The sequence below is a fragment of the Mauremys mutica genome, chromosome 9 (assembly GCF_020497125.1).
Source record: "Mauremys mutica isolate MM-2020 ecotype Southern chromosome 9, ASM2049712v1, whole genome shotgun sequence".
Lineage (NCBI taxonomy): Eukaryota > Metazoa > Chordata > Testudines > Geoemydidae > Mauremys > Mauremys mutica.
In genome coordinates this window covers 40473532-40496970 of record NC_059080.1, presented here as the reverse complement: position 1 = coordinate 40496970, position 23439 = coordinate 40473532, and the positions used below count along the sequence as shown (strand labels likewise).

The following is a 23439-nucleotide window of genomic DNA, read 5'->3' as shown; positions in this document are numbered from 1 at the left end:
CCCTGGTCTCTGGCCCGCTGTGCAGATTGATTCTGTAAGTGTCTGCGTTCCCAGGGTGCTATATGCATCCGGATGGCCTTGGGCTATGGAATTCTTTGATAGGGGAGGTGGTCTTGAAGTGGGAAATACTCTTACACGCCACAGCAAATGCTGGCTTTATGGAAATCACTGGGAACTTTCCCATTGACTCCAATTCAGCCAGGTTTTTCACCCTCTGATTTCAATGGGCTTGGGATCAGGGCCCTTGTCTTGAGTTCCATGGCTACAAGTCCTGATCTAGCATGGCTTCAGCCTGTGGCATTCCCCCCTTCCCTTATGAGCTGTATTGGCTGGCCTGAGAGCGCGACGTAGCACCAAATCCAGATTTCCATGTAACTGTACTAACGAGAAGCAGCGCATTGCTAAGCATGGGGTTCAGTGATCACTTGGGCCCAGGCTCTCACAGGTATTTAGGCACCCAGCTCCCATTGATTTCGGTGGCAGTTGGACATCAAAATAACTTTGAGTATCTGAGCCTCTGTGGGGTCACGTAAGGTGTTTGCGGGAGCTCTGCTTTATTCTGAGTCTGTTGGGATGCCTGCTACCAACTGGCTGTGCATAACACGAGTGCCGCAGCGCTCCACCCAGACTCTTTGTCTGGGAAGCTCAGCCCTTAAAGGCACAGTGCCCACTCTAAAAGCCTGATGAGCCTGAACTGGCTTTGGCGGGTTGGACGTCATGCAGCAGCGTGATCAGCAGAGCAGCCTTGCTCCATATAAACAGATGCAAACGCAATGATTGAATACAAGTTTTATTGAACAAGCACAGAAATCTCACATCAAAAGTCCACCCTGCTGGGCAGCAGATACTCACACCCTTCACTGGAGACGATCCTTCATTCCAGCATGTCTGTACATATCAACAGTCTTAGTGGTGCTATTATGATACACAGAATATACAAGTAATTACACAGATGGAAGCTGGGTCTCTCCTGCCTGCCCAGAATCTACAAGTATCTTACACCTAGCATGGGACGAGCCAGTGAGCCTTGCTTCAGTGCTAGACATTCAAAATCTGCATTCAGCTACAACTGTGCATCCCCACGGCCTTCAAGGTGTAATTGGGGGCAGAAGTGGACTATGCAATTGAGACCTAGGCCTTGGCTATGGTGGGATTTTAGCCACCAGAGAACCCGTACCAGTGCAGACCCCTAGGGTAAGGCATGATGTGCAGCCGAAGCAGTTTGTACAGGGGCAACAAACCCCAGGATAAACTGCACTGGTGTAAATTGTGTCTACACCAGAGGTTTTGCATAATTGCAGCTCTACTGCTGTCTGAAATCCCAGTGCAGACAAGGCCTTAGTTAACAATACTGGTCTTAGTGATGCATGAGCCAGGATGGAATCCAGCTTGCACACTCTCAGATGCAGTGACTTAGCAGGGCTGATAGGAATGAAGCATATTTTGTTTCTGAAGCTCTGACTGATCCACATGGCAGGCGGATCTGCAAGTCAGAAGATGCTATTTTCACAGAGTCACTTTCAGCCAGGGAAAGCCAGCTGTTAAGTGTTTCCGGGGCAGGGGCGGCTCTAGACCCCAGCGCGCCAAGCAGGCGCGTGGGGCGGCCCTTTCCCGGGGGGGGCGGCATTTGGCTCCGGTGGACGAGCGGACCTCCCGCAGGCATGACTGCGGCGGGTGCCGTGGTCCCGCGGCTCCGGTTGACCTGCCGCCTGCGGCAGGTCAACCGGAGCCGCGGGACCACGGCACCCGCCGCAGTCATGCCTGCGGGAGCTCAACCGGAGCCGCGGGAAGAGGGAACCCGCCGCGGGACCGGGGAAGGGCGGCGCAGCGCACCGCGCTGCTTGGGGCAGCCTGATTTCTAGAGCCGCCCCTGTTCCGGGGAGAAACATTCACTGAAATCTGTCTACTTTCCTGCAAACGCTTCCGTTCAGCACAGGCTCTGTAACCTCCGTCCCCTTCCTCTAAACCTACAGCTTGGCCCTAACAACTTTTTCTTTCCCTTTAAAAACTAACTCCACCTCGAATGGCATCTAAAACCAGCATTTCTTCTTTCCTGTCCATTAGCAGCCAACCATGCCAGCTCCGAGCTGGGTCACCAGAGCGGCAAATACCGAGGAGGGGATGTTAACCCATAATCCTGGTAGCATCAAGTCCTTTCTGACAGGCGTGGTGTAAACCGTGCATCACTGAAGAGGGGAGGTGTGTGCTGAAGTGGATGGGTGGGAGAGGGTCCTGTGGAGCTGCTGGCCCTCACAGGATTGCTTTGGGTTTGTCTATATGGCTCGTGCACTCATTTAACTAAGCTGATTTAGAAGCAAATTTAGTTCCATCGGTGCCACCCCACCCCACCCCACCATAGACACTCAAGTCCATTTCAGAAGGTCTCAAACCAGTTTCACTTAAATAGATTACAAACTGACTTCAGCTAACATGAGTTAAGACCCTCTTATGCAGATTTAGTGGTGTGCACCTGCAGAGTTGTATCGGATTAAAATCCCACCTTCGGTGAAAGCAGAACGTGTCTGTGCGTGGCTCAAGCCCAGCTCTAGATACCTGCAGGCTGTCTCAGACCTACCTGTGCAGCGGGGCAGGAAGAGCAAAGAAGGGCGAACCCAATCCACTGACCTACATTTCCCGCCTGCAGTGAGCAGACTCTGCTGTCATCTCGCTTCCTGGTCTCTGTTTTCCTCCCTCTGGCTCTGTGTTGAGACAACATGCTGCTTGCTGTACTGCACAGAGGCAGATGCCCTGGACCCAGGTGACCTAGTGGGAGAAGGACCTGGATTCAGATCCACACTGGACTGTCACATCCTGGCTACGGGGACACCAAGGTGGCGACGTGGTGTGGCACAGCTCCATGTGCAGATTTGATGCCATCATGCTGCACCATGTCACATTCCCCTCACACCGCTATGACGTGGCTGTGCGTGTGTCACATCCTCTCAAGGTGTCGTCGTCGTATGTTTTGTGACGGCCTGCTCCAAAGCTGGTGCTGGCTGGATCAGATACAATCTGCTCCATCCTAACAGAGCAGACCCATGTTCCTTGGCCCGACTCCTTCCCCCAGGTAGGAGGCTGTATGCAGCATGCTGACAGCTGAGTCCTGTCTATGTGTGGGGTGGGTGTGCTGGGGGGAAAGAAATGGACCCTCTTATTGTTCCCCCCGGGCTTTACCCCCTCAGGGATCTGAAGGGTGAGTTTCACAGCATGTAAGGGCGTCTCCCTGCGCCCACCCCTGGGGAAGGCACCAACACCCTGAGGACGGGGTGAGGAGCCCTGTTCTGCTCTCACTGGAGACCTCCACACAGTTTGCTGCCTCCTCCTATGGCTCTGACTCCATGATGGGGTGGGGGGTGCATTGGAAGTGCCCCCCTGGCTCTTCCACCCCACAGGGGACCACGATTGCTCTGCAGCTATGGGGGCAGCCCTCCAAAGGCAAAACCCAATGGGAACGGAATCAGGGCATCACTCCGTAAGTCAAGGAGAGCAGTTGTCCTGGCCACCATCCATGGGCCTGGCAGCCGTCACAGCATCCATAACCTGCTGGGACAGGTGGATTTGCAAGGCAGGAACAGTGATCGGATCAAAGCCTGGACCAGGTTTGTCATAGCTGGGCCGTCAAGGGCAGTGACATCAAGAGAGTCTGCAATGGGAGGAGGATTTAAACACAGACCCCACCCCCTCACAGTTCGAGCCGGAAGGCCCCGAAGTAACTGGCTGCTGTATCGTCGTAATCGATGGCCAGGGACGAGACGGAGACGAAAAGCTCGTCACCGGCCTTGAGCTCGAAGAGGCCGCCCTGGTAGAGGGCATGCAGGCCATAGTCTGCCTCAGGTGCCCAGCACTTGGTGCCGACGCCCTTGAGCAGCAGGATGGGCTGCCCATAGGAGGTCTCGCGGTTGATGCACTGTACCAGCTGGTGCCCCGAGACACGGGCTGCGACGCCCTCGCTGGGGTAGCGGAAGTAGATCTGCGAGTAGATGTAGTACTTGCCCGCCTGGCTCACCCGCAGCTTGCCATCCCGGTAGGTGATGTTCTGGAGATGCGAGTGCATGGTCTTGTCCTCCCACCTGGTGATGGGGTGTCGGCAGGACTGGGAGAGCTCCCCAAAGTGTGCTGAGCTTCCTAGGGCAGAACGCAGGCAGAGGTCACTGTGGGGCTGACGGGAGCAAATAGCATCCTATGCTTGAGCATCAACCTAGCTGATGGGCTTCAGGCATAGATAATAAACAGAGATTGGCCTGAGACAGAAACAAAGCCAGGATCCCAGCCCAGATCGGGGTGCGGGGGAGAGAACTGCCCCAAACCTGAATCTCCACAGCTGACGTGGAGCTGCCAACAAAATTTTCTACCCCCCTTCCCTCACTGCCCAAATCCACAAGCCTGTCTTCTAATACCAGCCACCAGGCTAAGGCTTCCCCATTCCTCGCCCTCACCCCTGCCCCCAGGCTTCCGTGGCTCTGGGCACCACTGGTATCCTATCGGGAACCCAGACTCACCGTCCTGGGAAGGGCTCTGCTGCCGGAGGGTGAGGTGGGCAGAGGGCTTGCCAGGTGCTCTTGTAGACAGCTGCCCACTGGAGCTGTTGAAATAGCTCCTCCTGGCTTCTATGGTGAAATGAAAGGAACAAGGATCTGCAGAGGCTGTAAAGTGTGTGTGTGTGTCTCTCTCTCTGACACACATATGCCCCATGGCAGCACTCAGCACCTCAGTGCTGTGAAGCCAGCATGGTGAGACTTGCTCTTACTAGTAGGCATTTACAGGGAAGCGAAAGGCGCCTGTGAGCCCTGAGTTCAGGATTCCATGTTCCTCCTGCCACAGATCCCTTAGCCCTAAAGGAGAGAAAGGAATGCAGCCCTGGACGTGGACGTGTGTGTGTGTGTGTGTGTTAGGGGGCAGGCTGTCGGGGCCATTTAAACCCAAGAATGAAGGCTGGTGTTTGGAATGGAGCCTCAGGGAGTTGGCCACCCACCTTCCATTGCAATCTCCTGGCATTTGAACACCAAACTCTGTTAGCACCTTTGACAAGCTCACCGTGGTTTTTGCAAAAATAATGTTTTTATAAGAACATAAGAATGGCCATACTGGATCAGACCAATGGTCTGTCTAGCCCAGTATCCAGTCTTCCGACAGTGGCCAATGCCAGGTGCATCAGAGGGAGTGAACAGAACAGGCAGTCATCAAGTAATGCATCCCCTGCCACTCATTCCCAGCTTCTGGCAATCAGAGGCTAGGAACACTCAGAACATGGGATCGCATACCTGATCATCTTGGATAATAGTAATTGATGGACATATCCTCCATGAACTTAACCAATTCTTTTTTTGACAGCCCCTACACATTGGGCTGATGTTTTCAGAGAGCTACCCACAATGGTTCCAAGATCTCTTTCTTGAGTGGTAACAGCTAATTTAGACTCCATTATTTTATAGGTATAGTTTTGGCCTTCACAACATCCCCTGGGAACAAGTTCCACACTGTGCATTGTGTTAAGTACTTCTTCCTTTTGTTTGTTTTTAAACCCACTGCCTATTAATTTCATTGGGTGACCCCGGGTTCTTGTGTTATGAGAAGAAGTAAATAACATTTCCTTATTCATTTTCTCCACACCAGTCATGATTTCATAGACCTCTATCATATCCCCCCTTAGTCATCTCTTTTCCAATCTGAAAAGTCCCAATCTTTTTAATCTCTCCTCAGATGGAAGCTGTTTCATACCCTTAATCATTTTTGTTACCCTTCTCTGTACCTTTTCTAATTCTAATATATCCTTTTTGAGATGGGGCAATCGGAACTGCATGCCATATTCAAGGTGTGGGCGTACCATGGATTTATATTATGCATTATATTTTCTGTCTTATCGATCCCTTTCCTAATGGTTCCTAGCATTCTGTTAGTTTTGTTGACTGCTGCTGCACATTGCATGGATGTTTTCAGAGAACTATCTGTAATGACTCCAAGATCTATTCTTGAGTGGTAATAGCTAATTTAGGTCCTATTTAGATCCCATTATTTTGTATGTATAATTGGAATTATGATTCCCATGTGCATTACTTTGCATTTATCAACACTGAATTTCATCTGCCATTTTGTTGCCCATTCACCCAGTTTTGTGAGATCTCTTGGTAATTCTTCACAGTCTGCTTTGTACATAATTATCTTGAGTAATTTTGCATCATCTGCAAATTTTGCCACCTCACTGTTTACCCCTTTTTCCAGATCATGTATGAATATGTTGAACAGCACTGGTCCCAATACAGACCCATGGGGGACACCACTATTTACTTCTCTCCATTCTGAAAACTGACCAATTATTCCTACCCTTTGTTTCCTGTCTTTTAACTGGTTACTGATCCATGAGAGGACCTTCCCTCTTATCCCATGACTGCTTACTTTCCTTAACAGCCTTTGGTGAGGGACTTTCAAATGCTTTCTGAAAGTCCAAGTATACCATGCGCACTGGATCACCCTTGTCCACATGTTTGTTGACCTAACCCCCTCAAAGAATTATAATAGATTGGTGAGGCATGATTTCCCTTTATAAAAGCTGTGTTGACTCTTCCCCAACAAATTGTGTTCATCTACTTGTCTGATAATTTTATTCTTTACTATAGTTCAATCAATTTGCCTGGTTCTGAAGTTAGGCTTACCAGCCTGTAATTGCCAGGATTGCCTCTGGTGCCTTTTTAAATAATTGGTGTTACATTAGCTATCCTCCAGTCACCTGGTACAGAAGCTGATTTAAGTGATAGGTTACATACCACAGTTAGTAGCTCTGCAATTTCACATGTGAGTTCCTTCAGAACTCTTGGGTGAATCCCATCTGGTTCTGGTGACTTAACACAACAGCCTCAATTCTCCGCTCCCTAACACTGCTTTCATCCTGCTGTGACTCCAGTGACAGCAGTGGAGATGCTGCTCCTGGTTCGCTTTGGGGTGAGCAAGCACAGCTCTGTGCCAGTGCACCCCCACCAGGAAGTGAAACTGACCAACCCCCCGACCAGTCTAGTTTCACTATCCTCTGGTTGTGCATAAATCTGAGCATTACACGCACAGGAAGGTGGACGTGTAAAAGGCCGTCTGCTCTGTCACAGGCTGCTTTGGAAAATTGAGCCCTTTCCATCAAACTTAACAGGGACCCAAGCTGGCCAGATGGGTGAGAACTTCACACATTTAAAAGCAGATGTAACCATTTAAGTGAATGTAGCCATTTCTATCTCCTGTACAGAAGGGCACTTGCCCTGCTCCCTCCTGCCAGGGGCCAGAAACTCACCCTTCAGTGCGCTCCTGTGGATAATGTTCTCTGTCACCTGGAAGGCAAGAGGAGAGGTCAGTGAGTAAACAGGAGACTTTCCTCAACTCCCTTGTGTCCTGTTGCCTCTTCCAGGGCCCCCACATCTGTCATTGCTTCTAGTCCTGTCAACAAGCTCAATCGGACAATACGCCCCTCCTGGCAGGATAAAGCACCAGGCACACCCTACTGCTGCCCCTCTGCTTTACTCTACCCCTGTCCACCTGGGGAGCTCAAAAATTGATAAGTGGAGCCTAAGAATCCCCCTCCCCTTGAGGTGGGTATTACAGATGGGGAAACTGAGGCACATTGGCAGCATCTGCACTAGGAAATTGACCCATTGCTGGCACTGGAATTGGCATTGGTTTGATGGCAAATGCAGACAGGGACAGACCATGTCCAGCACCATCTCAGAAACCACATCACAGCCCTGTTCAGAGCAAGGTTTCTATCTGTGCCCATCCCCTTTAACCACATTCAGTACTGGTTTGGCCACAGACACTCAATGGCAGTAGCAGGTAACCCTGTCAGGGCAGACAAGGGCAGGAGTGAAAGAGGGAGCTGAACTAATTCCCTGGCCTCTCTACCGAGAGGGCCCACAAAGGTGTTCCCATTGATAGAGTGGCTTCTGTGATGTCGTCCATGAGATCCTAGATGGAGATACACCAACTCATTTCACATGGGCCATCAACAGCCACCAGATGGTACCAACTCTGAGACCCTCCTGACCTGGGAACTGATTGGAATTAGCCACCTATAGGGACTGGCCCAAGACCTTCTGCTGGAATGTCACCCTTTGTGGTGTTCTAGGGTTGGCAAGTGCCTACCTCCCACTTCCCTTCCCTCCCCACATGCAGTGTGTGGTTTGTCGTGGACTCACCATGGTCACATAGGATTTGATGCTATTGGCCAGCTTGAGGCAGGACTGGTTGCCAATCAGCTCCTCCAAGTCTGAGACTTCCTGCAATCTGTTGATCAGCTGCAAACACTTCAGCTCCTCTGAGCTCCCCTGGGTCTGGGCTTTTAACTGGAAAATAAGATGAGTTGAATCGATTAAACGAAGCAGCTTCTTGAGCGTACAAAGGATTGCATGCATGGGTGAGCTGTAGGGTGCAGAGGGAGACCTCAGCTGATGTGATCCAGGCCTATGTAAATATGAACTGTTGCTCTTCTTTTTGATGCTCGTCCAGAGTAAGCCCTGTGCCAGGCTTGGATGCAGGAACTGCGAATAAGCCTGTGCTTCTCTGATCTCAGTGCCAGAGGGGCTGAGATCTTGTGATGTGAATGTGATGCCCGGGTATTAACCAGCCAGTGGATGAGCCATGAGACCTGGATTCAATCCCTGAGCTCTGCCATTGACTTGCTGTGCAACCTCATACAAGTCACCTCCCCTGTCTGGGCCTCAGGTCCCCTTGCTAGCTTCAGCAAAGCACTGGGAGATCTAGCATGATGAGTGCTATTGAAGTACAGTTCCTGGAATAGACTCCTGCACTGCTTGGCACATTAGTGATCGATAGCTGAGCAGTGTTGCTATCTCATGCAATTTTATTGTTAGTCTTGTGATATTTGATGTTTTCATTGAACCTCCAGCTCCTGGAATCATGTGAAAACGTGAATCTGACAATCTGGGGAATCTGCGTACAATTTATAAATTCTAGCTTGATTTTATGAATTGTCTCTATCCTTATGACTGTTGTCTTTTGTGCGCTACCTCATGCTCCTTGTGCTAAGGGGAGGGGAGTGGTGCCTACAAGTCTGTCTTTGAAAGTTGATGGTGTAGCCGTGTTGGTCCCTGGATGTTAGAGACACAAGGTGAGTGCGGTAACGTCTTTTATTGGACCAACTTCTGTTGGTGAGAGAGACTTTTGTGTTTACACAGAACTCTTCAGGTCTTCTTCAACTCTGTGCAAGCTCAAAAGCTTGTCTCTCTCACCAACAGAAGTTGGTTCGATAAGTCATATTACCTCCTCCACCTTGTCTTTGAAAGAGACAGTCATTGAAAGCTACCACCAAGTAAATAGACATATCCCAGACAGAATGAGGCATCTGGGGGAAGCCAATTATCTGCAACTTCTCTGCAGTGGGCTGGGGTTTGGAGTAGTGGAATTTCCCCAGCAGCAGAACCAGGTGCTGGTAGTAGGACTTCTAAACTCAGGTGACACAGAAACACCAGAGAACCTGAGGCAGGAGAAAGGACATGCTTTTGTAGCAGGGGGATCTGTTTAACTCAGTGCAGGACCACCCAAAGTCAAGAGAAACTGACGTGGAGGAGAGAGAGACTCCATGATCCAGAGGAGAATCCGTGAGCTGCAGAAGGATCCTGGATGTCCCAGAGAGCTCTGCCCTGAGCCCAGAAAATGCTCAAGCATGGTGAGGAAATGGAGGCAGGGAAATGTGCATGGGTGTTTCTTATTTTGCCTGGATCAGTGTATTTCTTGTGCTAGTTAAAGAGTGATTGTGTTTAGAAACTCTTTCAAAACCAGTCTGTCTGCTTTCACTGCTGTGTGCCTCGAAGAGCCAGGGTCCCATAAAGGTGGTCTCAGGGAGAGAGTGTGTTAGACCCCTGGGTGTCGGCGTGGTGGTGTCAGTGTTGGTCCGGGGGCCCCACAGCAGAAGGGTTGCATAGTTCCATTTCTGTGACGAGGTAACAGACCTAGAGCCTGTGCCTAGGAAATGTGCCAAAGAGGCCCGGAGAGTGAGTGCTGGGGATTGCCCAAGGGAAGGGACATGGGTCTAGCGGGTTGGGACCCAAACACAGCAAGCTGGTATGTGTCCAGGTGAGGCAGTTCTACTAGGGCTGTGTGTGACAGTAAGAATCTGAGCTTTCGTGGGGGTGGGGGAAACACCCGCTAAGTTTCTAGCTCTCCTCATTGCAGAGAAAACATTGAAAAGGTGACTCAAAGGCTCCGGAGGCAAGGATCCCATAGCTATTATTTTTTAAATCTGATTTTTATCCCCTCTTGTGATTGTGGGGGGATTTGATTCAGGATTTTTGACCCCCTAGGGCTGCTGGCTTAGATACATGTGGGGGATGAGGGGAAGAAAGAGGGGGTGTTTCTGTTAAGCTAATGGCAGAGCTGAGATTGTCGGAGGCAGTTTCATGCCATGTTGTAGCCGTGTCAGTCCCAGGATGTCAGAGAGACAAGGTGGGTGCAGTCATATCTTTCATTGGACCAACTTCTGTTGGTGAGAGGGACAAGCTTTCTTCAGGGGATTTCAGTCACGTTGCAACCCAAGTCCCAGTGATCAAACCTAGGAAACCTGGCTTCTGGCTTGTCCATCAGCAAAACCTAGCCTGAAGCCCGTGATGCCTCATCCTGAGTTTGTAACCATGTTCCTCTGTTATAAATGTGTGTATCACACAGTGCTGCTAGGCAAAGCTGCCCGCAGGCCACGTTACTGTGGCTGTGTGAATCCAACTGTGGTGAAAGATGCTGGTTTAACAGCCTGGGAGACCAGAGCCTTCCATCTACAGAACAGGTAGAGGACAGGCAATGACAAGGCGAACTTCCTGCAGGCTGCCCTGCCCTCCTGCCTCATCTCTGCCCTGGAGGGATCCCTGGTGAACAGGCCTGATCAGCCCCTGGAATTAACTGTTCTCCCAAAGCATTTCCCACTGCCTTGGAATCATTTTATTTCCGTGCTCAGTAGGAACAGTGGCAAATGCTTTTATACTCAGGAGACAAGCTGGGACTCGACTCCTTGCTGGAGAAACTCCTGGGGCTAAGCTCCCCATCACTTATGGCCTGAACCTGCTAGGCACTGAGCACCCTCAACATCCATTGATGTCACTGGGAGACAAGCTTGCTCAGCACCTGGCAGGATCTGGCTCTTTGCGCTCTCTTTCTCATCTGCACAGGGCTCTTTCTCCTACTCCAGAGTCTCTGATCCTCCTGCCTGGCAGCCCGAGCCCAGTGTAATAGGAGCTGGGTGCTCCTTCTGGGCCCACTCTCCTCACAAACCCCAGCTCCTGCCTTAATCCGCCCCTTGTAAATATCTGCATCAACCTCCAGGAGATGAACTGAACCATTTCCAGCTGAACACTGCTGCTAGCTATGCCCTCTTGAGACCAGACATGGTGGGTGGCTATTCGCTGACATGGACAATGGCTGTGACAAATGAGACCTCGCTCCATTTTGTTGCAGTGAGGTGCTTGTGCTTGGAGTGTCCATGGAATTAGTGCTGAGACTGATCACCCTGCAGGTGAAGGTCCCCACCGTGAATGCAGCCCATGTCCCGTTGGCAATAGGTGACACAGCAAGCAAGCAGCGTTGTGGGCAAGGCAGCTTTAGTTAGCAAGCAGAGAGGCCCATGCTACATGCTGAGATTCTAGAGTTTGATGTAGCAGCCTGGCCCTGCTTTGCATGCCTGAGTCCCATCGTCCCTCCTGGAAGTCTCTAGGGTCTGTTCAGTCCTTGCTCGCTGCTGAGGCTTCCAGTTAGTGCCACTTCTGATGCAGGACCTAGCCTGAGGCCCCTGAGTTATTTCTCATGGGCCTCAGAGGGTTGACGTTTGTGGTTACTCCCCAGCTGGGCTGAATTTGAACCAGTGATCTAGAGGCAAAAGGCTCCACTGCTTAATTCTAAGCCTCGGCTGCATCCGACCCTGCACCTGTTTGTTAGCCAAAGTGTGCAATGGATGTTCCCGCAGGTGCAGAATCTCAGCCCTGCAGCACTGTGTCCTTGGGGAACAGATGGCCCCGGCGCTGCAGAGAGGGCTGCCCCTGTTTGGGGAGGGCACTGATTTAGTGTGTCTTGCTAAGGAAATAAAGGAGAAAAGCTGGAATGCAGCATTGTATGGAGCCTACAGCTGTGCTGAGGCTGAAATGCCTGTACATCTTGGCTCAGTGCACTGAATGGGCAGCTCTCCCATTGCCTTATTAACACCAGGGAATTAGGTCAGGCATTGTGAAATTGACTCAGTCTGTAATAAACAGCCAGGCCTAGCCTCCTCTCCGGCTGGTTAGATCTGCGGTGTCATGTTATTGTCTCCTCGCTCAGCATGACTCACGAGCCCAGACAAACAATCATGCTGGGGAGAGGTGCTTGGCTCACAGCCCTGGAGAATGGAGTCCTCTAGCTGCAGGGCATGTGTGGCCACCCAGCAGGCCAAATGTCCCCTTCTCTGCCGGTCTGCCTGAACCCTGCCCTGCAGGTATCCCCCACTACTGGAGAGAGGGGAGCTGGGTCCTTGGCCTCCCTGCTCAGACTGCCAACCAGGGGCCCTGCTGAGTGGGTGGTTTTGAAACTGGGCTGGGGCCTGCCCTGCACCCCAGTTCATTACACATGGGAGACCAAACAGCTGGAGAATTAAAATACTGTACCCAGCATGGTCCTTCAGGCATCCCTGTAGGGTTAGTTACCCACCTAGGCAGCAGTTCAGTGCCCAGTCCCTGCTGGCTTTCTCCAGGCTGAATCCTTTGTCTCATTCTAATCCTGTAGGAAGTGGGAGGGTTTCACCATTTCTGTGCCCTTTGACTAGCCACTGGGTCTTGCTTCTCATTGTGAACTCACAGGGGCAGGGGACTGCAGTGACATCTCCTCCCGATCAAAGAGACTCTAGTAGCTGGCTCAGACTAAGGTCTGGCATACAGTGAAAAGTTAATATGGGCACACCCCTGACCAATTTAGTTATGCCGCCATGACCCCCCTGCTAGATGCAGCTGTGATGAAAGAAGAATGTTTCCATCAACACTGGTAACTTCATTTGGGGAGGTGGTGTTCCTATGCTGCAAGAAAAACTTCTGTTGGTGTAGGCTGCATCTATACTTTGGGGCTATGCCAGCATAGCTCTGTGGGTCAAGTCCCTGTAGTGTAGATGCACCCTAAGGACTCATGAATAAGCAGTAACTTAGGATGTAATTATCCCGCTCTTGTACATTGCTAAACTATTGAGTAATTCCTCAAACCTACTGAAGAAGGTTGAATAGATTCAGCACTTTTCGGTAAACACATCTTTATCCCATGGCATGTGTCCCACTACCTGTCTAGTACATTTCATACAACCCTAGGAAATGAAAACTTCACATATCCCGGGGCAGGGAAGGGACACCAGCTTCTGGGAAAATGAAACAAAGCAAGTTCAGAACTCTTCCCACGCCATTCCAAAACCGCGCTGTGCAGCTGCCACAGGCCATGCTGGCCAGAATTGTCTCATTCTTTCTTTGGGCAGCCCCCAGCTGTCTGTTCTTGTATCCCCCCCTTGTCTCTCATCTTAGATTATAAACTCTTTGGGGCAGGGACATTCTTTGGCTGCTGTACAGTGCTGTGTTTGTGTACAGCACCTAGCACAATGGGGCCCTGTAATAATCATAAATAATTATTCTCCCCCTCGCTGCCAACATACTCACTGATCATTGCCACACTTCTCTCAAAAATACCCCAACCCAACCCTGGTTTAAGATGGACGGATTCTGATCTCACTAATGCTGCTTTTACATCACTGAACTCCAGCGCTTAGTTTGTAATGAAAGGGGTACCGGGGCTCCAGCCATTTACTTTCATAACTAATGTAGCAAGTTCAGAGGTCCCGGGGCTGTGAACTGCCAGGCCCAGAGGTGCTGTGGCCATGAACTGCCAAGCCCAGAGGTGCTGGGGCTATGACCTGCCAAGCTTAGGGGTGCTGGGGCTCAGCCCTATCAGGCCCCAGCTCAAATGAAGCTCTGTTGAACTCCATTGCCTTCCAATGCCTAGAAGAAATCTGCCAGCTAATGATAACTAGAGAGAAAGCTGGAGATAGCTAGCACTGATTTTCTCTGTATATGATAATGATTCACACGTGCTATTGTATATTTCCCTATAACATTGTACATATTTGTCTGTGTCGCTCTCTCCTCACCCTTTCTATGTAATTTGGATTCTGTGTCCCTGAGGCTGTAAGCTGTTCCACACAGACTACTTTTTGGGCCAGCATGAAGTGCCAGAGAAGTAAACACTGCTCAGCATGTGCAGAGGGGTCTGCCTGTATTGGACGGCTTGCAGGATCTGGGTCTTGGATTGTAAACTCCTCAGAGCAGCTCCTAGCACTGTGGATTCAGCTTTTGATTGGCTGTACTGGATGCTACTCAAATAAAACCGTGTAATAGTATTGACACTCCTGATGGGAGAGGAGACTTGGGCTCACTGTTTGTGCAGTCCAAAGTATAAATGCCAGATTTGGGGGTAATGTTTTACATAAGGTAATTGGTACAATTTCCAGTGTAGCAGAAAGCCTCATTGACTTTCAGTGAGACTTAGGCTCCTGAGTGCCCAGAGTTCAGGTATTTAGGTGCCTAGTGGAAGACACAAAAATGCTTACGCAGTGTAACCAATGGGAGTTAGGCACCTACCCTGCTTAGGCACTTACATTTGTCAATCTGGTCCTAAATCACTTTTGAAAATGGGACTTAGAATCCTTAGTCACTTGGATGCTTTTGAAAATTGTATCCAACCAGCATAAATGATTCATAGAATCTCAGGGTTGGAAGGGACCTCAGGAGGTATCTAGTCCAACTCCCTGCTCAAAGCAGGACCAAACCCAACTAAATCATCCCAGCCAGGGCTTTGTCAAGCGTGACCTTAAAAACCTCTAAGGAAGGATTCCTTACTACTCCAAACTGATTTCTCAACACCTGTTAATGGTTACTGTCAGATGGGTTTAGACATGCGGCGGGAACAAGTACAATGGATTGTACAGCTCTTCTGCTACTAGGAGCTTTTTAATGGGTTGTGAACAGCAGCAGCAGCTCAGCATTTTAAATCATGCAGATGGCTCCCTACAGTCTAGCATCTGAGGGGACGCTGAATGAGAGAAAAGCAGTTTTTCGACGTGGCTTATTTATTATGTTACATGTTTTTAAACTGTTGCCTGCACTGAGGCAGATTTACTGCTTTATGCTGCCTTGTTTATGCCCTTCACTCCCAGTGAAGTCAATGGGAGTCCTGGGTGTGCAGGCAGTTCAGGGTCTGGCTCTTAAGGTCTCACCGAGTTCTCATGGCCAGGTCAGAGCACCGGCTCATATACTGCAGTAGCCTGACCCCTGACATTGCAGACCAGACCCCTGCGCCACATAGAGTCTGATCTAAAGCCCAAATGAGTCAACAGGAATCTTTCCATTGACTGTAATGGGTTTTGGATTAGGCCCCTAGTCCAGCAGCCCCCGTGTCTTGACATACCCAATCACAGGGTACTGACTCCAACAGTGGCCAATACCTGATGCACTGAAGATGGCAAACCCCCACCCCCAACACCTCCATATACCGGGGTATAGGCAATTGCGCAATGATGTTTGTGGGAAGGGGGAAATTCTTCCCTGTCTCCTGCTGGGATAAACTGGAGCCTGGCCCGCAGGAGCATGAGACTGAATTACTCCTTATCTTTGGTCACTTAGCCATAAAAGTTTATTTTCTTCCTGGTAAAACTCTGCTCCCTATCGAGTCTTTCCTGGGGTCTTCATCACCGCAGCATCTAAGCACCAAACACACAATGAAAGTTCTCCATTCCCCATCTTTTCCTGAATTAGCCTGTTGTTTAATAGGAGGTAATTTCTCTCCCTCTCGCCCTCTATCCAGGGGGATAAGACAGGGTCATTCCTCAGTCACTGTTATCAGCAAAGCTCTGCATTCTACAAAATAGGTAGATTCCTCCAGGTCTGTGTGGATCCAGACACACACAGAATCCCCTCATTCCGTGGGATTTGCCTATTGCTCAATTTGGCAAGACAGCAATTGATGCAAAAAAAAAATCTCATATTTAAAAGGGAAAAATATTTGGTGCCTGCTTGTACATCGGGGGTGGGAGGTGCCACAAGGCAAAGTAGCAAAGGTGGCACCTCGCTCTACGTTTAGTACCCATCTAAAGTGGGTTTGAACTGGTACATGGCAGCTCAGAGCCAGGTAGAGCCCTGCGCCGCAGGGACTATGCGTGAGAACAATAGTTTCGGGTTTTAAGGCACCTTGCGTTTTCCTCTAAGGAAGGTGGAGACGCTTTCAGTTTCTTGTGAAGCTGCTATCGCTTTATTAGCATTGCTCAAATCACGGCTGGGATAATTAGGGAGCCCGCCCAGCCGCTGGGGGAAAGAGTTGCCACATGCACAAACAAAACCAGGAGCTTTGATTACAAGATCCCGTTGCTAAAACTGTGCAGAACTTTGGCCAGAAAGGGAGAACATGCAAATCAAGGCAGACCTATGCTTCCAGGGTCTTGTGCTGCTTTCAGAATTACACCTACGCCTTTCACGGGAGCTGCATCGCTCACCTGAAACGATATTTTTGCATTGATCAAGGAAGCGATTAGTCACCTTTTCAAAGCTCAATGATTCAGTCCAAAAGGGCAAGGCGGGGGGGAGGGGGAGGGAATGTGTGGCAAGGGATTGGAGGCTAGTTCACCCGATTTTCACAACTGCTTTGAATGCATAAGCAAAAGGAGACCTCTGGATATAAAATCCTCCTTGACTGTGCCTGTAGTTTTCTTAAGCAAAACCGTATTTTTGAATTTAAAATCACCCTGAAAAGAAACCAAAGGTTGCACCCGAAAGAGTTTGCAGTTCACAGCTCTTGTTGCTAGTACATCTGAATCTCCCCGAAAGTGGGTTTAAAAGCTGAAATGCACAAAGATCTCGCCTCCCCCCTTTGCAAACCGGAGCGAGTGAGTTTCAGTGCTACTACTTCTGCCCTGGCCTCACCTTGGAAATCGACATGGTGAAATATACGAAGAGTCCTGTGGTAGAGGCGATCTGCAGAGCCAGGATGGACATCACAGCCATGGCGATCCACACCGGGCTACAATGCTTCTTTCTCCTCTTCCCGGAGCCTGGCTCGTCCTTGTGCCCTGCTCCGGACCCCATCATGCATGCTGAGGAGTCGCTGCTATCCGATCGGAAATACTGCTGGTTATTCTGCTGCTGGCTGTCCATTGCATTATATAACGATCCCAGAAGCGAGAGCCCTGGTTTTACTTCCCCTCTGAGCCCCTTCTGTGTCTCTCGGATCCTCCTCCCACCTTCCCTTCCTCACACACGCACACAAGGAAGCAAGTTTAGAGAGAAGACTTGTGTGTGTGTGTGTGTGTGGGAGGAAGGGACAGGCAGAGCTAAACAGCTCCAGTCTCTTTCCAGGCGGTATTTGATTCCATGTCATATCCTGATGCTAATCGAGTGTAAAGTTCAGTTCACCCTATAAACAAAGGCATCGCCGAGACACAACACGTGGAGACAGCCTCCACTCTCTGCCTGCCAGTCATTGTTTAAAATCCTATTGTTCCTGTGAGTCATAAAACCAAGGACTTTACAACCTGTGATTATCAGGGATGCAAATTTCCCTGAGAAGATGGCTTCTTAGGGTATGTCTACACTACAGGATTACTCCGATTTTACAGAATTCGATTTTTGGCAACAGATTGTATAAAGTTGAGTGCATGCGGCCACACCAAGCATATTAATTCAGTGGTGTGCATCCATGTACTGAGGCTAGTGTCGACTTCCAGAGCGTTGCACTGTGGGTAGCTATCCCATAGCTATCGCATAGTTCCCTCAGTCTCCCCCACCCATTGGAATTCTGGGTTGAGATCCCAATTCCTGATGGGGCAAAAAACATTGTTGCAGGTGGTTCTGGGTACATGTCGTCAGGCCCCCTTCTCCCTCCCTCCGTGAAAGCAATGGCAGACAACCGTTTCACGCCTTTTTTCCTGGGTTATCTGTGCAGATGCCATACCATGGCAAGCATGGAGCCTGCTCAGCTCAACGCAGCAGTCATGGACATTGTAAACACTGTGCACATTATTGTGCAGTTTATGCTGAACCAGGACCTGAAAAACCAGGCGAGGAGGAGGCGATAGCAGCGCAGCGATGAGAGTGATGAGGACATGGACACAGAATTCTCAGATTATGGTGTTATTGGGGCAGGTTCATGCCGTGAAATGCTGATTCTGGGCCCAGGAAACAAGCACAGACTGGTGGGACCACATAGAGTTGCAGGTGTGGGACGATTCCCAGTGGCTGCAAAACTTTTGCGTGTGTAAGGGCACTTTCATGGAAGTTTGTGACTTGCTTTCCCCTGCCCTGAAATGCCAGAATACCAAGATGAGAGCAGCCCTCACAGTTGAGAAGTGAGTGGCGATAGCCCTCTGGAAGCTTGCAACGCCAGACAGCTACCGGTCAGTCGGGAATCAATTTGGAGTGGGCAAGTCTACTGCAGGGGCTGCTGTGATGCAAGTAGCCAACACAATCACTGAGCTGCTGCTACCAAAGGTAGTGACTCTGGGAAATGTGCAGCTCATAGTGGATGGCTTTGCTGCAAAGGGATTCCCTAACTCTGGTGGGGTGATAGATGGAACCCATATCCCTATCTTGGCACCAGAGCACCAGGGTAGCCAGTACATAAGCCACAAGGGGTACTTTTCAATGGTGCTGCAAGCACTGGTGGATCACAAGGGACGTTTCACCGACATCAACGTGGGATGGCCGGGAAGGGTTCATGACGCTCGCGTTTTCAGGAACACTAGTCTGTTTAAATGGCTGCAGCAAGGGAATTACTTCCCAGACCAGAAAATAACTGTTGGGGATGTTGACATTTGGATGTTTAGAGGGTCGCTTGTGCACTTTAGTGACTCGCTCAGACCTCAGCCAAACCAATATCCCCATTGTTATTGCTGCTTGCTGTGTGCTCCACAATCTCTGTGAGAGTAAGGGGGAGACATTTATGGCGGGGTGGGAAGTTGAGACAAATCGCCTGGCCACTGATTACATGCAGCCAGACATCAGGGTGATTAGAAGAGCACACCAGGAAGCGCTGCACATCAGAGAAGCTTTGAAAACCAGTTTCATGACTGGCCAGGCTACGGTGTGACAGTTGTTTGTTTCGCCTTGATGAAAACCTGCCCCCTTGATTGACTCATTCCCTGTAAGCCACCCACCCTCCCCTCTTCGATCACAGCTTGCTTGCAAAGGAAATAAAGTCACTATCATTTAAAAACTATGTATTCTTTATTAATTGATTATTAAAATAGGGAGAGAACTGACAAGGTAGCCCAGGTTGGGTGTGGGAGGAGGGGAGGAAGGAAGGAAAAGGCCACTTCAAAACTTGTTGAATGACAGCCTTCTGTTGCTTGGGCTGTCCACTGGGGTGGAGTGGCAAGGTGCATGGACCCTCCCCCCCATTCTTGGACGTCTGGGTGAGGAGGCTATGGAACTTGGGGGTGGTGGCGGTTAAACAGGGGCTGCAGTGGCACTCTGTGATCCTGCTGCCGTTCCTGAAGCTCCACCAGACATCAGAGCATGTCCGTTTGATCCCGCAATAGCACCAGCATTGCATCCTGCCTCCTCTGATCTTCCTGCCGCCACCTCTCATCTCGAGCGTCCCTCCTGTCTTCACGTTCGTCCCTCCTGTCCTCATGTTTATCCCTCCTGTCCTCACATTTGTTGGCTGCTTTCCTGTACTATGATACTGTGTCCTTCCACTGATTCAGATGAGCTCTTTCATTGCAGGTTGACTGCATGATCTCAGAGAACATTTTATCTTGTGTGCATTTTTTTTCGCCGCCTTATCTGAGATAGCCTTTGAGACGAAGAAGGGAGGCTTGAAAAATTTGCAGCTGCAGAAGGGAAAAAAGGGAGAGAAGTATTTAAAAAGATACATTTTACAGAACAATGGGTATACTCTTTCATGGTGAACAACACTATTCACATTACATAGTGCATGTGATTTTGGTACAAGGTTGCATTTTGCATCTTAATATTGAGTGCCTGTCGCTTTGCTGTTAGAGATCACAGACGCAGGGCCGGGCAACAGAATTCGGCTTGCATGCGGCCATGGTAAGCCATTGTCTTTCAGCTTCTGCAACCTTCATAAAAGCAGCGCCCTCCTTTCCCATACCAAGCAAAGCCCATTGAGTGCTGCGGTTTTCGCGTTAATGTGCAGCAGCAGAAACCAAACTAACCCTCCCCCCATCCAATTCTCTGGGATGATCGCTTTACCCCGCGTGGCTGGTATCAGGGAAGATCCCTGCTAGCCAAACACAAACAACTCAGCGCCAATGCTTCCCCCCTCCCCCCCACCACTTGGGTAACTGAGGGGAGGATTTCTTTTCAGCCACAGACAAACAGCCCAGTAGGAACGGCCACCTCTGAATGTCCCCTTAATTAAATTCCCATATTTCAACCAGGTTACCATGAATGATATCACTCTCCTGAGGATAACACAGCGAGATAAAGAACAGATGTTGCTTGAATGCCAGCAAACACCGGGACCATACGCTGCCAGGCTTTGTCATGCAATGATACCAGATTACTTGCTACTAGCATGGCGTGGTCAAGTGTCCTACCATGGAGGACGGAATAAGGCTGCCCTCCCCAGAAACCTTCTGCAAAGGCTTTTGGAGTACCTCCAGGAGAGCTTAATGGAGATGTCCCTGGAGGATTTCCGCTCCATCCCCAGACACGTTAACAGACTTTTCCAGTAGCTGTACTGGCCACAAATGCATCCCAAGTCCTCAGGGCAAATTAATCATTAAAAAACACTTTTAAACCATGTTTTATATTTACAAAGGTACACTCATCAGAGGTCCCTTCTCCAGCTTCATGGTCCGGGATACTGCCTTGGGAGGTTTGGGAGGCTATTTGAGTCAGGCTGAGAAAAAGAGCCTGGCTGTTGAGGAGGAGGACGAGCTTGTGGAGAGCACACAGCACACCCTTCTCCCCATCATCCCCGTCCACAAAATCCTCAGGCATGGCTGAGAGTACCCCCTCCTCGGAATCCACGGTTGGGGTGGGGTAGTGGTGGCAGCCCCCCCTAGAATTGCATGCAGCTCAGTGTAGAAGCGGCATGCCTTTGGCTCTGCACTGGACCGTCCATTTGCTTCTTTGGTTTTCTGGTAAGCTTGTCTGAGCTCCTTAATTTTCATGCAGGACTGTAGTGAGTTCCTATTGTGTCCTCTCTCCATCATGCCCTTGGAGATTTTTTCAAATGTTTTGGCATTTAGTCTTTTGGAACATAGTTCTGCTAGTATGGAATCCTCTCCCCATATAGCGATCAGATCCAGTACCTCCCATATGATCCATGCTGGAGCTCTTTTTCGATTCTCGGACTGCATGGTTACCTGTGCTGATGAGCTCTTTCATGGTCACCTGTGCTGATCAGCTCTCCATGCTGGGCAAACAGGAAATGAATTTCAAAAGTTCCTGGGGCTTTTCCTGTCTACCTGGCCAGTGTATCCGAGTTCAGATTGCTGTCCAGAGCGGTCACAATGGTGCACTGTGGGATAGCTCCCGGAGGCCAATACTGTCGAATTGCATCCACACTAACCCTAATTCGAACTGGCAATGTCGATTTCAGTGCTACTCCCCTCGTCGGGGAGGAGCACAGATATCGATTTTAAGAGCTGTTTATGTCGAGTAAATGGCTTCGTTGTGTGGACGGGTGCATGGTTAATTCGATTTAACCCTGCTAAATTCGACCTAAACTCGTAGTGTAGACCAGGCCTTAGCTGCAGTGTTCGCCTCCACAGATTCCTCTCTGTTTCACTGGGATGTGGGACTCTTCTGTCCTTATTCCTTCCCAACCCAAATGTTAAACAGCTGCTGTGTGTTGCACCCCAGAGGTGCCTGCATTTCAGTAGTAGACAAAATTTTCTCCACCCTGACTTGCAGAGGCAGGAATGAGCAATTTACTCAGCCTGAGAAAGAGCTCTGTGAAATTCAAAAGCATGTCCCTTCCACCAACAGAAATTGTTCCAATAAAAGATATTACCTCTCCCACCTGGTCTCTCTGATTTCCTCAAATTAAGTAGTTCCAATGGATCTACTTTTGGGAATAAAAATTACTGAGGAGGTATCTGCAGCATCAAGCCCTTAATTTGTTTTGGGGCCCAATCTGCAGTATTGATGTAAACAGAATTCCTACAGAAAGATATGCATGTTTTATTTGGGTAGGGACTTAGATTTCTAAAGTGCTTTAGGTATCCTGGTGATGAGAAGAGCCATATACATATTGTGACAAAGCTCCAAGTCTATATTGGTGGACCCCGCTCTTCCTGGCGGATTCAATGGCCTCAGAAGCTCACTAAGGCCCTCAATATGACCTACCTTTCCCAGTATGGCAGCAAAGGTTACAGCTTATTGAGCTATTTTCATCACAGGCCGGTATGGGAGGTGGGAAGGTGGAAACCCACAGTCTCTGTTGCTCCTTAGAGCTCCATAGGCACTGTTTGGTCTCCTGCCTGGATCAAAGTCTGTTTCCCATCTCAAAGGGATCGTTGTAGATCATGCAGGGAGGAAAGGGGGAACCCAGGCCCATCCTCTATTCCGGGTTCCAGCCCAGGGACCCTAGTGATAGCAGCTGTTAGCGGCTTCCCTCCTCCACTGACGCTGCTTTGATTCCCTGGGCCACTTCCCCATGCTCCCCTTTTCCAAGCTTCACCCTTACCTCAGGGCTCAGTAATGCTTCCTCTCCTCCAGCTCCTTTCACCTGGGCTCCTCTCGAGAGAACTGGAAAGGAGAGCTTTTAAAGCAGTATAAGTGGGACCTTAGTTGGTTCCAGCTGTCTCCATTAGCCTAACAGCCTTAACTGACTCTTTCTCAGTTAATTGAGGTCAGGTGCCAGCATTAGCCTAACTGCAGGACAATGAACACAGTCTAGTCTGTCTCTGTGAATTCTGGGTTGAGATCCCAGTGCCTGATGGGGCAAAAACCATTTTCGCGGGTGGTTCTGGGTAAATGTCGTCAGTCATCCCTTCCTCCGGGAAAGCTACAGCAGACAATCATTTCAAGCCCGTTTTCCCTGGATTGCCCTGGCAGACGCTACAGCGTGGAAACCATGGAGCCTGTTTTGCCTTTTGTGCCTGTCACCGTATGTGTACTAGATGCCGCTGACAGAGGCGGTCCAGCAGCGCTACACAGCAGCATGCTTTTACTTTTGCATGACAGCAGAGATGGTTACCAGCCATACTGTACCATCTACCATACCATAAATTGGTAATAAGATGGGCATGGTTACCAGTCCTTTTGCACTGCACCATTTGCTGCTGTCATAAGTGTCCCTGGCTGCTCTTAGCCAGGGGCGCAAAAGCCAAAATTGGGAATGACTCCCTGAGTCAATCCCTCCTTTTTGGTATCTAAAAATAGAATCAGTCCTGCCTAGAATATGGGCAAGTGTACTAGAGAACCACTGTATCAGAGA

General features: G+C 49.8%; 1 protein-coding gene across 1 annotated transcript; it reads right to left on the bottom strand.

Moving 5' to 3' along the window:
• Positions 1-1881: 1881 nt before the first annotated feature.
• Positions 1882-17366, bottom strand: LOC123377926 (tumor necrosis factor ligand superfamily member 10-like). Its single transcript, XM_045031282.1, has 5 exons — positions 16953-17366; positions 8172-8318; positions 7274-7310; positions 4500-4607; positions 1882-4125 (listed from the first exon to the last, which is right to left on the bottom strand). Exons 1-5 carry the CDS (start codon positions 17181-17183, stop codon positions 3683-3685), a joined length of 966 nt encoding a protein of 321 aa, XP_044887217.1. The 5' UTR covers positions 17184-17366; the 3' UTR covers positions 1882-3682.
• Between the last annotated feature and the right edge of the window lie 6073 nt (positions 17367-23439).

Excerpts from the sequence above, each read along its gene's own strand:
- LOC123377926 (XM_045031282.1), bottom strand. The coding sequence starts at position 17,183 with ATGGACAGCCAGCAGCAGAATAACCAGCAGTATTTCCGATCGGATAGC. Across the intron at positions 7,311-8,171 it reads TCAAATCCTATGTGACCATG|GTGACAGAGAACATTATCCA; the intron begins GTGAGTCCACGA and ends CTTGCCTTCCAG. Across the intron at positions 4,126-4,499 it reads GCAGAGCCCTTCCCAGGACG|GAAGCTCAGCACACTTTGGG; the intron begins GTGAGTCTGGGT and ends GTTCTGCCCTAG.